This window comes from Aspergillus bombycis (assembly GCF_001792695.1).
Source record: "Aspergillus bombycis strain NRRL26010 chromosome Unknown contig00006, whole genome shotgun sequence".
NCBI lineage: Eukaryota > Fungi > Ascomycota > Eurotiomycetes > Eurotiales > Aspergillaceae > Aspergillus > Aspergillus bombycis.
Window position 1 is genome coordinate 213,767 of NW_019170008.1, and position 14,449 is coordinate 228,215.

Genomic DNA, 14,449 nt, shown 5'->3' on the forward strand with positions numbered 1-14,449 from the left:
CACCTAGTATACCAATGATAGCCGAATCTAACTTGAACACAGATTCTTCTTTTTTCTCGTCACAAACAAGATCTTCTTTACCTGGGGATTGCCTACTCTCTGATACAGGGTTATTATCGACGATAGCGCTATTGGATTAGGCGGTTCGTTATTCCAGCTTTATTTGTTTTTCATAGGAATCTAGGCTAGATCTAAATATAATGAAGTTTTTCCTGTATCGGGGGTAGAGTTTGCCGTACAGCTTCTGCGCTTAAACACCTCTACTCGATCCCTGACGTCAATCAATCCAGGTAATTTGGATCCATGAAATGTATTGTGAAGGTTTAAGGCTTTTGCAGTGCATTATCAATGCAAAGCTTTGTATTGAAGGATTGAGCCCAAAATATTACCGAGGACTATAATATGCGTAGTTTGGATCTTCTCCAGCGACCGAGGGATTACGGCTTTGTAATATTTTACAGCACTTGAACTAGTTACACAAAGTACTAAGTTGTTTGGACTGGTCTAATCTAAATTGCTTGATACATTTAAACGCACCTCGTTGAGCTGGGTCTATTCGCCTTGTGGCACATTGTAGGGTAAACTGTTCTGGAGCAGTAAAATCGGCGACTCCGACACGTCAAAATCTGCCTTCCATTACTTAGTCAAGAATGTGGTTTACACGTCTTGGCAGAGTTCTAGACTAATTTTTCTCCAAAAGCCGAATTGAGGAAAAAATGGTTCTATTGTAATAGAAAAGGCTATAATCAATATCTGACGTAATACACCACAGAGTTTGGCTCGTCTTTACGTCAACCATTAAATGCAAGTGATAAAAGAGTCCAGCCCAACCACGCCATTGCTGTGTAGGCCCCAACATATCCCTTCAACATGCCTCGACCTAGAGGCAAATTTCCAATACCGTCCTTCCCGACTCAGGGAAAAGCACCCGACGTCCACTGCATGCTTTTAATAGGTCTGGATGAGGCCGCGGAGGGAACCCAAATACGGGCGGCTCTAAACCCGCCAATTAATGCTTCAGCCAAGAATGCCCAAGGAAGCGTTTCGGTATGGACAGCCGAACGTGCTGTAATCTTTCTTCGAAATGGTCAAATAAAGCGTTGTTACTTAACAAGGTCAGCAAGTGTCTTCGTCATCGAATGTAACGAGACATCAACCGCTGGTCAAGGTTTTTCGTCAGTATGAGATAACACCGCTTGGTAGGGATGTGTTCCAGACTTGGGTGGAGTCTATTTCCAGATGTCCTTATCCAGTCATATACGGGGAAAAGCGGGTACGTCGTATGAACACGGGGAGTAAGTGTGAATGCTTCACGCTCTGGACAGGCCAAAGGGTTCACTTCATCCGTTGATAGTTAACGTGGGATCGGGGAGGGACAAGTACTTGCTCGGGTTCTTGTGTCGGATTGGATAATGGCATAGTATCTTCTATTCTTCAAGTCAGGCCGCTAGCCTGGTTACCATGAATCATCAACTCACGTCAAGTCCAGAACCAATATTCGCAACCTACCCAGGCGCTGTTTTCACGCTAGTAGGAGAAATTAAGCTTATTATACCCACACTCTACGATCATCCCATAATAATTGCGTCTATATCGACGTGGCGCTTTTGCTCCGAGATAAAATAAACTATTTAAGAGCGTCCAAGCCCCGGTTATGACTCTATCGCACTCCACGGCTGGCCCATCTACCCCAAACACATCAACCCGACTTTTGAATTCGAACTCACGCTCACTATAATTGCAGGCACGATGGGATCGATCAAGATTACTGAGTAAGCAATGATTGGTGGTGGACACTAGGGCATACCCTGTGACTGACTGGTCACTAGCTTGAACACATATCACAACGTAGTCAGCGGAGCTAACTACGCGGTCTTCAACTTCCGTGACTATCGGCGTCGTCTGTCTGACACCGATGTCGCCTATGATGACTTTGCCTCCTATGCATATAGTGACACAGTGGCATTCTATGAAGTCGATGTGGGCGATGACCAGCATATTTCCGATTATGCAAAAGTGGAGCGCCCTACTCTAATCCTATATAAGGATGGGAAAGAAGTCGAGCGGTACTCAAAGCCTCTGCCTAGGCAGCTGGAGTACCTAGTGTCTAGGGCTTTATGTGGGCTGACTGAGATTGGGGGGCGTTTCTGAGAATGAGAAGGTGACGAACGGTGGGTCGTATTGATGCGCACCAAGGTTGAGGCTGTTGTTCAAATTGGGTATATTATACAGCGAGACTGACTGAGAATTGTCGTTCCTTCTTTGGTTGGATGAGAACATGCTGGCATATTTCTCGATCTCTGCTTGCTTTGCATAGCTTTACATGTCTACTTGGGTTGGCGTTTGGTTTCTTTGCGTGCATATAAGCAGACGTTGTTCTTTTTTACTTTTGTCGTCGATATCGATGACTGGCATTATAAACGTATGGCCAATTCGGAACAAGCCAATTAAAATTTCTACTATGACGATTACACACAATACTGGCACCAGTCACGAAAATATGGACAATTGAACTTCAAACCGCCAGGGTCCATCACCCGGTGTACCTAGCTCCTTGGTCGTAGCGCATAAGATGTAACTGGTAAAAGCCTCAATTGTCGAGGAAACCCGGATTGCACCTCTGACAAGATCAGATGCATTCCAGCTTCCTTGAATAATTTTCGTAATTTCGCATCTGTCCTTGTCACACTGCTCTCTGATTCGTCATAGATATCCCCCTCCGGCTCCTCAGAGATATTTTCTTTGATAATCATAATCCCGACATCTGTAAGCGCACCGCGACACCGTACCAAATACTCAACCAATTGCGCATCCGTCAGGTAAGGAACACTCCACTGCGCCCAGATAAGATCATACACCTTGGCCCCAGGGACCCAATCTTCAATACCCATAGTAAGCACCTCACCAAGCGCACAATTCCTCGTCAGCCGCCGCTCACTCAGAACCCGGGAAAACTTCTCCACCGGCTCAACCGCATCAACGACTTCGCACTCCTGGCCCAGAAAATCATTAATCACGCGTCCGATCCCAGCCCCGCAGTCCACACCGCGCTTGAGCTTCCCCGTCGCCGGACACACCGGCACTAATCGACGAGCCTTTGCGAGAAAGTTCCTGGATCCGCGCAGATCGGTCCGCGAGACCTGGGCGTAGCCGCCAAGCATGCCGTTCACTGTTGCGGGTTTGTCGCTCCAGTATTTGACGGCGATGGCTTGGTCGATTTGGGAGTCGGGGCGTGGCGCCGGCGCCTCACCATTGTCGGGCTGTAGCGGCTTTACTGGTTCTGTAGGCATGGTTGGGGAATGAAGGGTCGGATTTCGGTAGAGATGTTCGCGGCTGGAGTGATGTCGGCTGTATGTCCCGATTTCTTGCTGTGCGGCGCCGCGCTTAAGTAATCGCGCTGTTGTGATCCACCTGGCGCTTCTGGCGGTCATTTTGCCTGCATTGCCTGCAGCTGGTACTTCTGTGTCCTACTATCTGGGTATTACTGTTTAATTGTGCATGCAGTATTAGTCTACTGTATTCAGGACCGCATACAAAGGTTGAATAGGGTTGCATTTTCTGCTTGGTTGATGTCCAGTCAAGGCGAGCTGCTGTGGGGCGCGCCTTTCCGGCGGTGGTCATCAGCTTCATGGTTCGTGATCGTCGTCTCCGTGGTTTGGATATCTTGATCCACAATTCCATTTGTCTGGGTGTCCTGGAGACCTGGATTGTGGGCTACCTGGTGATAAAGTGCTCGTTTAAGTTTGTCAGATGACAAACTTTGAATACTGGCAGTCGTACGGCTGTGCGTTTTGGACTCTTAAATATATATCCCGACAATTGATTGACCAATATTCTCCCAATTCTGGACTCTCAGGAACCATCACATCACAGATAAAGCACGATACTGGTGGCAATAAACCTTCCCTGCAGCTGCAAAGCTAGTATGGGTCACAAAGGGTATAGGGCATAGGCCTGAAGGGACAAGGAAGTCTATCAACTACTTGCTTTTCTGGCCGTCGGAAATTAATGACCCCCCAAAAATTAACATATATTCATTCAGCCTCCGACAAGTCCACCTCGTTCTGCCCTGTACCATGATCAGACTCTTCAAACAAAGACCGTAATTCATCGTTTTCCCCCCCGTCTTCAGCATCACTAGCCACTTTAGGGAACTCGTCTATCACATCTTTAAACGCACAGAACAGCCGGTCATCGGATTCCTCATATACATAAAGCAAAGCAGACCACAAGTCAACATCGTCGACAACAGCCTGTTTCTCAGCGGGTGTCATCGCGGTGACCACCTCTAACATCGCGTTTTCGATACTCACATCCCAGCCGTACTTACTCCGATCTTGTTCATAGAAGTCATCCCTAGCCACATCCATCAGAACGTAGCACAGCTCACAGAGGACTGTAAGCCCGTTAGCCCGGGTTCTGGGGTGCGCGAACGCCCCACAGTGATCAGCGATGAGTTGAACCATGTTCGTGAAGTCATCGTTGCCACTGTCTGGCAAGCTGTTCCATGTCCGCAATAGTTGAACGCGACTCTCTGCCTCAGCCATTGCTGTTCTGGCAGCTTCGAGACAGCCCCTGAAGCAAATCACATCGCTCATTTCGCAGCGGTACATTCGAGCCTTGTCATCCATCCTTTCAGCTACCTTCGCCTCCACTAGCTTGTGCACTTCAATGTAATTGTCTCCTGCGGTTTGGAGAACCTCCATGAGTTGCGCACGAGTCATGCAGTCGAGACATGAAGCGAGATCGCGTACTTTGTATGTCGTTAGGGCGACTTGATGACTGTCATTCTCGCTCCGAAATTCGGTGGTTACTGAAGAATCAGTTGTGTCTTCGACTCCGTTCTGATACCAAGACATCGTGGGTGATCGTTGCCGTTTGGATTATTTGATAAAAGAGGGCACGGAGAGCCCAGCTTGAGATGAGATGTTCCCTTTTGGACGGGATGAACGTTGATAGGTATGGATAGTTCAAGGTTGTTTGTAAGATAGATGCTTGTTTGCATGAGGGCCATGCACACAGCGCCCAGGGTTTGGATGTATTTAAGGTAGCTATTGTACTGAAGAACGTTCGAAAGTCAGCATCACCCATCAAGGGATATGCCATCCTCTTTGTTCTCCTGGTGCTCGACTACTTGTCCGTTATCGTTGTCGTCAAAGGGAAGCAAAGACCTTATTCATGGTAAACAGGAACCAATGACTGCCATGAAGTTCCTCATTGTATCGGGTGAAAGCCCTTTAATTCCTTGATCATCTCGTGGAACGTGCTCATGAAGTCCGCTGCGAACCCACTTTCTGGACATATCCCCGTTGGCTTCTGAATAAGTTTCTTTGCAAGCCACCAGAGCTCCAGGGCATGCACCATAAACCCTGACTGCCTGATATCACCATGCTTGAGTGTTATATATGCTAGGTCCCACATTTGCTTCCATCGATCCAAGGCGACATCAGCGCAGGCAAGGGGTCCAGATAGATCGACACAGGTGCCCAATGCCTGCAAGTCGAACAGTACACAATGCAGACCTATGGCAATGAAGAGTCAGTGACACGCATAACGGGCAAGATTACAATGAAGCAACGTACTCCCGACAACTAAAAACAGACCAAATAACGTGCACGGCTTGGGGAGCAATTCCTCAAATCGCCCGTCTGTGTTCATCAGGCGCTGGATAACGGAATTCAAGGTCAGGGTCAGCCCGTGATTGGTCGTGTTTCGCGACGCATTTATCCATGCAGATGGTTCCATTGAGTCGTAAAGTTCCTCATCTTGTGGCAAGCCAAAGCAAGCTTCAGCAATTTTGAACTGAGGCGGGTTCCGATAGTAGACTACCAAATGTGAATCCATAAGGTATAGCCACGCCATGGCCCTGCGAAGCAATTAGTTCTAGATCTTGCCCTGCGTATTCTGTTGGACTAACCTCACAAGACTCTCTTTTTGAAAATACTTGTCCCATTCAGGAGACTCTGTGTTGGTGATAGCGTCATTGGTAACTTGTGTCAGTCTTAGTGCCCGTGCAGCGCAAACCAGAGCCGGAAACCGCTGAGTTCGAATCCGCCTTTTAATAGTTATATCATCTTTCCACCCTTGGATGACAAGTATCAGCATTGCTGCCTGGAGGATTTCCATATCCAGCTCCGTTAGGGACGGGTTGTCTGTATTCAACACCCGTCCGAATCCATGTCCATCGAAAATGAGATGCTCAGCTACATTGGAGTAAACCGCTGCGGTAGTTGCATCCTGCGGTGATATACATGTCGCACCCATCAGAACAATAGCCAATAGCAGCTGGGATGAGATAGTATGAACGTTGAACGATGCCTTATGAATGAAACGTGTGCTTTTGTAAGAGTGTTCAAAGAAGGCATTGACAAACAAAGTGACATTGCTTGGTGAGAAGAAGCGCCCAGCTTCTTCCATAACAACCTGCCCTCCGTTGTTGAACTGTGATTCATGGCTGTGCTTCAGCAGCCCTATAATTCTCGAGACCGTGTTGCTCAGCTCTTTGGTGTCAGCTAGCCCATACATAAGGTACTGATCTTGGTCGGACTTGTCAAATACGGATGTGTTAACAAAGAGTTGAAATAGCCCCATCCATTGCTCGGTTGAACCATCAAAATTGGGCATTTGGCATTCCCCAGAGAACGTGTACTCCCCTAGGCTTTTATCGCACCCGGCGAGCATCCGTTGAACGTCATACAGTGTCTTGCTTGCTGGATCGGTATAATTGAGTAGGAACTCAACTGGGATTTTATTGATGCTCGCGTCCTCTGTTCTTTTCTGTCCATCTTGTCTGCCCCTAGGTTTCCGGTCATGCTCTCCTAGGTGGCTAAGTGAGCAGTTCAATCCCCTATGAAGGCATGTCTCACATGGAAGCTCTCCATCGCACTGGGTACGGCTCTCGACACAACCATCGCAAGCTTTCCGCTTCCTGCCGCGCTTCCCTTCAGCTGGAGTTGCCCTGCTGCCCCTCTGCTTGCAGGATAGATAGTGACGACGAAGAACGTCCCTGTGGATGCTATCGTCAGGCCGTTGCTGTAAGGTATTACAATATAGGCACACGTACCGTCGCACAAAGATTTGTTCGCAGAACTGGCAAACGAAATGCTCTCTCGATACATCTAGAAACCTCGTTAGATACACATTGAGCCATATGCTCGTAATCGAGACTTACGCTTTGCTTGGTGCCGTCGCAGGTGACTGCTTGTCGAATATACCTGGTGGCAAATGCCGCATTCATAACGCTGGCCGGAAACCGGCATCATTCGGGTTTCGCGATTGGCTACTTACGTCAATGTTCGTGCTGTCTTGTTCTCTTGGATACCCCTTTATGCACTGTCTTCCATTCGTGATGTCTAGAGTTCGCCCTCAAATTGTTCCATTTGAATATGATATTGTCTCGCAGGTAAAGGATGCCATATAAAATTATCGGGCAACAGAGATGTGCGCTTTGTCATCACAGTCCCGAGACCCATTGACCGTATAGGGTAAGGGTTGCGACCATACTACCTCTTCGCTTATGATCTATATGTTTGTAGGACTTATTTTATAATGCAGATCGACTTCTCAGGCATGGTTCAGGGGCCATGGAATCCACACAGTGTGCAGTATGGGTCATGCAATACCCAGTTTCCGCCGTGGCAATAGTTAGTCGGGAAAATCCCACATAGTAGGGGAAAACCCACTTGGCAAGAAAATAATATACTCCTTGAAACCATATCCCTTTCGTTATGTCTGTTTCCAATTTGTTTCTAGGTATTCTTTCTGGCTTTTTAGTCCGGACTGTGCCTGCTCATCCCTTTTAGTTTCCACCCATTATCGCGAGAAAAGCCCTATATCCAAGGTCTCAAACATGAACACTCTAAAGCTCACACGGAGTAAGTGCGATGCAGATATGCAATCCATGCTCTCCTTACAATCACCGTCGACAGAAACTGACATGTAAAAGGTGTCTTCTGCACCATGCAAAGGCCATCATCACTCCCATCATCGGTTACCACGACAGTCCTCTGCAAACGTCGACACAACACCTCAATCCGACCGAAAGTCAACGAAGCGCATATGGCCCTTGCAAAAGCCTTCCCTAAATCAAAGTCGATCATGAAGACCAAAGAAGCCTACTCCAACAAAGCCGAACACGTTCTGTAAGATCGCCGACCAACAGCCATCACCTCAAGGAAGCTCCTAACACACAACCGGATAGGACAACCATCGACCAACTCGTAAACTGGGCCCGCCAAAGCTCCCTATGGCCACTAAGTTTCGGTCTCGCCTGCTGTGCCGTAGAGATGATGCAAGTTTCGATGCCCCGTTACGACCAAGATCGCCTGGGAATCATCTTCCGCGCCTCGCCGCGACAATCCGACGTGATGGTCGTGGCTGGCACGGTCACCAATAAGATGGGTCCCGCGCTGAGACAATGCTATGATCAGATGCCGGACCCAAAATGGGTGATCAGTATGGGCAGTTGCGCTAATGGTGGTGGCTACTATCATTACAGTTATAGTGTTGTTAGGGGTGTAGATCGGATTGTTCCCGTGGATGTGTATATTCCGGGCTGTCCGCCAACACCGGAGGCATTTTTGTATGGTATTTTCCAGTTACAGAAGAAGATGAGGCACACTAAGGTTACCAGGATGTGGTATCGGCGGTAGAATGGTGTGCTTTCAGGTTGTCCTCTGCAACAGCCCCCCCAATGACCGAGTCTAGCTGTATGTGCGTACGCCTCAATTAGGTAATTATTAGTTGAGCTTGAGACTATTCTCCATATATAGAACGCTATCATGATGTCGACTGTAATCAGCACTTGATATTCCTTTTTGTCTTTTGATGGCCTATTTCCAGATTCTAAAGTCTTGTCCCTTTGCCCTCTGATCTTCAGTTTCAATATCCTTGTTTCCCTCTTCATTCGTGATCTGTTATTTATCATTCCACCTATGCTTCTTTATTAAATGCTACCTGCATATCATGCCCCTGAAAGCAGCAAAAACCAACACGAAACCCGCCAATGCGACACACACAATGACAGCAGTGCAACATGAATGCGAATACATGCGACATGCCATTAGATATGACCCCAAGCGAGACTCAATCATCATTGCCATTGCCGCGGAAGAGATACGTACTTATTTAGCCAAGAAATACCGACGTCGGTGGTGGCATGTGGGATGTGAGTAGCACACTATCCGCCACCGTCAGATCAACATTTATATCTAACCTTGATCAGCCCTGAAAGTCATCCCAGTGACCCCTACCAATGCTCCAGTGGCAATACGCCAGGCCTGCAAATTGGCCGGAAGTCGGAAGAGGCTTCGGGTCCTTGTGAGCTCACATATCTCCTACCTGGCATATTATAAACCATCTACGATCCCCGGTATCGTCTCCCCCTTGTTAGCCAGCAGACACAGAGATGAGGATGGGAGCGTTCGAAGTGAGAACATAACTAGTGTCAGGTGGTCCACTTATAATTACTCCGACCCAATGTCCAATTTGAACGGCGCGGCAGAACCCATTTTTGATCCTTTGGTTGAGGTTTGGAATGCCGCTAGTTACGAAAATTGATATTAGTGATAGGAGTAGAGAGGGAGGCCCTCTTTCAGTTCCTGGTATTGTTACAGCAAATATAGATTTTGTTGTTGATGTAAGGGCCAGGATCAGAGCGCCTACATGATGTATCAGGCTTGAGCTACTCTTCCCGGTTATCTCACCTCTTTTGGTAGATGAGCTGGTGTTGCAGCCATCTACTCCATGTCTTCCGTTCACATCTGGACCTCGTTCAAGTGGTCTTTGGGCGGTTTTGTCATTCCATCAAACGTTTCGATTTGGTTGCGCCGAAGGCCGCTCGGCCTTAGCAGATGTGTGGAAGGCTTCTCTCACACTTATTGCCCTATGGAATTTGCAACGTTGAGTCTGATCAGAACGCCTTTGTGATTTCTAGTAGTCTAGTCTATATGTAGGCCATTATATCCTCTCCCTCTCCATTAACCAAACGCGTATCCCATACACCAAACCGACAAGCTCTTAGGATTGTCAGCGATAGTCGGGTGTCATAATTCCTATTAATCATTCCATTTCCGCACCCCGTCCAAGATCCAATATACTATATGAAACATCCGGATTCCCAATCTGATCCACAATATACAGAAAGTCCGACGACGAAATGCCAATATTATTAAGCAACTCCACACTCGACATCTGCATATCAGCCGGGTGTGCAGTAAGAGAGTCACCAGGGATGGGCAGATCCCAAACCCCAATGTCAGTAACCGTCTCTCCCTCTCCATCCTCTTCCACTCCCTGGGCTTGAGACACCGCCTCCGCACCTGCCGGACTCACGAGCGTCAGAGGCTGGAGTCCCTGGGCCTTTACTCTTGTGGCAAGCTCCTCAAAAAGCATTTCGAGGTGCACGAGCTCTGCCTTCCGTACCTCGGCTACTTTGTTTCCGTTGGAGATCATTTCGTCCAGGATCCAGTGCGCTTCTTCGAGATAGGCTTGTCCGTCTAGGGCTTGTGGGAAGACTGCGTTTGCCATTGCGAGGTGGAGGGCGGCCGCGTAGGTGAATTCGAGGTCGTAGGGGAGGAATATTTCTGTGGCAGATGGTTAGTTGGGTGTGATTCCTCTGAGGGTATAAAGATGTAGGAATCTAGGCGACTTACCGAGAAGGTTATCGTCGTTGGATAGTATTTGCAGCATTTTGATCGCGGACTTGATCCCGATGGATATCAGGGTTTTTGTGAGAGCCAGAAAAGATTGCCAGTATTCTCTCTCGTGATCGAGGTTTTCTAATCGTTCGATGAGGGCCGACAGGAGGAGTGGCCGGGTGGCGACGATAACGCACTACGTGAAGTTAGTTAAGACGGCGAGATCATAGGACTCTGCCTCTGTTCTGGTCATACCTGGTGGTATAGCAATGTGATGTGTCGCGTCCCTTTGGGCCTTGTATCGACGGAATTCGAGAACCGGACGTGGATGATTTTCTCCACTTCTTGGGCGTGTCCCGCTAATGTATGTAATGTGGACCTGGTCATCTCCAGGAATGATCCAACTTGAGTTTTCTCGGTTTTGTACACGGCTATGGTCGGATATTGTTAGACAGAGATAGAATATGGAGGTTAGGGGAAGCCTACTGTTAAGGATGTTTGAAAGTAAGTGTGACAATTTGGCCTGCAGGCTCATGACAATATCTCGATGAGAACATGTGCTCGGAGGATCGATTGGCGTACTGATATCGCTGTCCTGTGTCATCATGGGCAGCCCCACGGAGTATGAAAAATGGCGGTCCAGGATGTACAAGGTCCACCACAGGTCGCGACATCGGGATACGGTGTCGGCGCCGAGTTGCTCCTCCGGCAGGTGGGTGTGTAGGCCTTCGAATTGTGCGATTTGTATCGCCTGGCGAACCTATGTACAGCAAACGTGAGAAAGAACGCACTCCGTTAGACGAAGCGTAGAGCTTACGTATATATGTGCCGACTCTCTTTGGTCGATAGAGTATAAATACAGTCCAGCCATGGCTAAGACTTCAATGGCAAGTAGGCTTCCTTTCCATAGAGGGGCGTGGTCCGGCATCAGGGACATCGCACGGGTGAAAAACTTCGAACCGGGAGGTTCCTTCGCCCTCTTTGACCTGTGGAGAAAGGCAGTTCCAAATGCCAACACCAACAGAAACTGTATAAACCATAGTCGATGCTCGGTAGCCATTTTGGCAGAGTCCCCATAGTAGAATTCTCGCACGTTGTGGATAAATTCATCTTCATTGTACAAGCGGTAACTATGCCCCAGGTGGAATTTGACTGTCTCGGAAAGATAGAGCGCGTGGTCAAGGGATGGCAGGCCACTGATGTCGGGGGGTTCGTCGGCTGGACAGGCCTCCCATCGAATTGGATAGCTCTCCTTTTCTGATGTAGGGGGATTGTTTGTGTTTCTGATCTGCAGTTTCTCTGTCATCATGATGGTTAAACGAGTCGTGAATGACCACATTGAAGATGGAGCTAGCCAAACTACTCCTGTTGTTAGCTTTGAATGGGAGAGACCTAGTTTGAGCGCTTACTCCAAGTGCGTTTGTTTTGCTGATTATTCCGGATGGTCGTTGAAGGTAGGGTAAAAGGACTCGTCCAGATACTCTGCGCATAACCGAAGCCTTGTAGTTGCAACGGCTCCTCCGTGGAATCAGAAAGTACCCCTGCGGAATCCACTGTGCTTGTGTCTTTCGACCTGGTCTGCGACTCCAGTGGCGATTCTGGAGGGCTTCTGACTCCAGCAAGTTGCCGATGTTCCTCAACCTCTTTCTCTAACTGTCGAAGATATCTATCCTATTCGTGTCATCAGTCGAATTCCTCCGAGATTCACGAGAGACTGACCTCTCAGAAACCACCACCCGATTGACTCCCTCCACAAACTCACACCTCAGTGAGCGCCTCTGGCAATTGGCACATGGCGCATCGCCGGTACATTTGATTTTACTATGACGGCAGGCAATGCATCTGTGAAACAGGTAAGTCTCCATGCAATCCAAACTGCGTAACTTGTCAGGGGTATGCTTACGCATTTGCCGTTCGTCTTGTCTTCCGCGGCCCATAGCTGGAACCGTTTTCCATCTTTTCGACAGCCGCGATAGGCGATGAGGATAGGAAAATGTAATTCTGAGGATCAGGACTTTTCATATATGCCGTGTAGGTACCCCGCACTTGGAAATAACTTCCTATCTCCAGTGGATCATGAGGCCAGTTCCATGTGGAGAGACAGCCCTATCCCAACTTCCGATTGACAGCATTTCCCTGGTTCTCGTGTTTTCTGCCTCTTGCAGGATAGTTTTACCATGAAAGGTAAGCTTCAATTTCCCACTATGTAGTTTATGCTCCCTTCTGATTCGTCTCCCGCACCTCCTCGGGAGACCCATCCGATGGCGCGGCAAATCTCTCGGCTTTCTCGGCTTCGTTATTCTTACCATGTTGCTATGTAGTTGTACTACGGAACTTAGATATCAAGATGGAATCTGAAAGCCTGTTTAATTGAACTTATTTTCTATTTTTACGCAGAGGTTGGGACACAGACTACTATTTTTGTGTTTACATTGTTAATATATAAATCGGACGGTGCTAGGCTAGAAACAACGATACATTTTCTCTCCATATAAAAACAAATCCCAGCAAGAAACAACGACTAGCATAATCCTATGTGTGGAAGCCTACTCGATCAGTTCCGCGATCGTAGCGTCCAAGAATTCCCTCTGTTGGATCAAAAAGGTCTTCATGTCCGAAACGTTGAACAGGCGCTGACCTAGTTGCTGTTGCCGTTCGTTCTCCAACGTAGCCCGAATTCGCTCCTCGAGGACCTTCAGTCTGTATTCAGACCACTCCCTGTAAAGCTCTAAGACGTTACTGATAGGCCGAACTCCAGTAAGGACAGTCTCGTCTCGAACATGTGGAGACTTCGCGCGGAACGAGGTAATCATGCTAATCCGTTCACGGCCTCCAAATGCCTTCAGTGCTTGATGCTCAATATATCTACCTTGCATGACAACAGCGGTTCCCTATGCAGTAGTCAGTACCTGAAGCCTTTTTCTCGAAGTATCTAGGCAGCTTACCATTGCAGGCCCGCGAACTTTCATAATTTCGCCACTCGCCGTCTTTAGTGCAGTCTCTCCTCCAACCATGCCCGTGCAATCAGAGAGCATCGTAACGCAGACGAATGGGTAACTGTCCCGGTGCCATGCGAAGGCAGGCAAATCGTCATCCTCTGCTTTCATGACGGTTGTGGTCTGATCATTCACGGAAATGTTGATAGCGGCAATCTCATAGTTCATGGAAGGGATAAGCTCAATGCCAGCCACCTCCGAGATCTTCGCAAGAACTTCGGGAGAGCGCCAGGCATCACAGATAAATGGTGCGCGCCTGTTATCAGTAGTCAGTAGATACCAGGACTCTATCCAAATTTAGTCCAACTCACGCTGGTCCCATGCCCCGAATAGTGTTTTTCACAAAGGCTGATGTGTATTGGCATTCGTCCAATACCGGCTTGCTGAATATCTCAGCTCTCATCTGCTGGATGGCTTCCTCCGTGAAAAGCTGGAATGGCGCCGTGACTGCGTTTGGGGAGATGCCTTGGCCTTCAAGGCCAATCTCCTTCATGGTGTAGATCTTTGAAGGAGGCTGGTAGTTCATGTGCCGTTCGGGGTCGAAGGATTGCTTTTCCTCGACTTGTGCCTCATCGATGAGGAACTGTGGCAGTTTGTTGGTTGGACGTGCTCCTGTTAGTCTCACAGGGCCAACCACTGTGTGGGCGATCGTGGGCGCAACTGTTGTGGTGGACATGTTTCTTGTGCGAGTAGTTACTTGGCTCTAAAGATATTGATGATGATGTATGCTTGCGGGGAACTTGTGGACGATGGTGTGGAAATGAGGTCGTTTATATAACTCAATATGAGCTTGACGACCAGTTGGAGATGCAATGC

At 48.2% G+C, this 14,449-nt stretch overlaps 7 protein-coding genes across 7 annotated transcripts; 2 read left to right on the top strand and 5 right to left on the bottom strand.

Moving 5' to 3' along the window:
• Positions 1-1,749: 1,749 nt before the first annotated feature.
• On the top strand, positions 1,750-2,151 carry ABOM_001509 (thioredoxin family protein; the record flags this gene model as incomplete). The annotated part of the gene is made up of 2 exons (XM_022528639.1): positions 1,750-1,772; positions 1,830-2,151. 2 exons carry the CDS (start codon positions 1,750-1,752, stop codon positions 2,149-2,151), a joined length of 345 nt encoding a protein of 114 aa, XP_022393625.1.
• Positions 2,152-2,546: 395 nt separating this feature from the next.
• ABOM_001510 (uncharacterized protein) lies at positions 2,547-3,290 on the bottom strand (the record flags this gene model as incomplete). The annotated part of the gene is made up of 1 exon (XM_022528640.1): positions 2,547-3,290. One exon carries the CDS (start codon positions 3,288-3,290, stop codon positions 2,547-2,549), a length of 744 nt encoding a protein of 247 aa, XP_022393521.1.
• A 744-nt stretch (positions 3,291-4,034) lies between these two features.
• ABOM_001511 (uncharacterized protein) lies at positions 4,035-4,859 on the bottom strand (the record flags this gene model as incomplete). Its single annotated transcript, XM_022528641.1, has 1 exon — positions 4,035-4,859. The coding sequence occupies one exon, from the start codon at positions 4,857-4,859 to the stop codon at positions 4,035-4,037; it is 825 nt and encodes a 274-aa protein (XP_022393522.1).
• Positions 4,860-5,214: 355 nt separating this feature from the next.
• ABOM_001512 (fungal specific transcription factor domain-containing protein) lies at positions 5,215-7,237 on the bottom strand (the record flags this gene model as incomplete). The annotated part of the gene is made up of 6 exons (XM_022528642.1): positions 5,215-5,522; positions 5,583-5,866; positions 5,918-6,818; positions 6,887-7,006; positions 7,064-7,118; positions 7,172-7,237. The coding sequence occupies 6 exons, from the start codon at positions 7,235-7,237 to the stop codon at positions 5,215-5,217; spliced, it is 1,734 nt and encodes a 577-aa protein (XP_022393519.1).
• A 612-nt stretch (positions 7,238-7,849) lies between these two features.
• On the top strand, positions 7,850-8,651 carry ABOM_001513 (NuoB/complex I 20 kDa subunit family protein; the record flags this gene model as incomplete). Its single annotated transcript, XM_022528643.1, has 3 exons — positions 7,850-7,874; positions 7,946-8,141; positions 8,201-8,651. The coding sequence occupies 3 exons, from the start codon at positions 7,850-7,852 to the stop codon at positions 8,649-8,651; spliced, it is 672 nt and encodes a 223-aa protein (XP_022393520.1).
• Positions 8,652-10,059: 1,408 nt separating this feature from the next.
• ABOM_001514 (Zn(II)2Cys6 transcription factor) lies at positions 10,060-12,593 on the bottom strand (the record flags this gene model as incomplete). Its single annotated transcript, XM_022528644.1, has 8 exons — positions 10,060-10,583; positions 10,653-10,833; positions 10,893-11,068; positions 11,124-11,397; positions 11,455-11,996; positions 12,047-12,303; positions 12,357-12,479; positions 12,541-12,593. The coding sequence occupies 8 exons, from the start codon at positions 12,591-12,593 to the stop codon at positions 10,060-10,062; spliced, it is 2,130 nt and encodes a 709-aa protein (XP_022393517.1).
• Positions 12,594-13,183: 590 nt separating this feature from the next.
• ABOM_001515 (uncharacterized protein) lies at positions 13,184-14,309 on the bottom strand (the record flags this gene model as incomplete). Its single annotated transcript, XM_022528645.1, has 3 exons — positions 13,184-13,528; positions 13,583-13,889; positions 13,945-14,309. 3 exons carry the CDS (start codon positions 14,307-14,309, stop codon positions 13,184-13,186), a joined length of 1,017 nt encoding a protein of 338 aa, XP_022393518.1.
• Between the last annotated feature and the right edge of the window lie 140 nt (positions 14,310-14,449).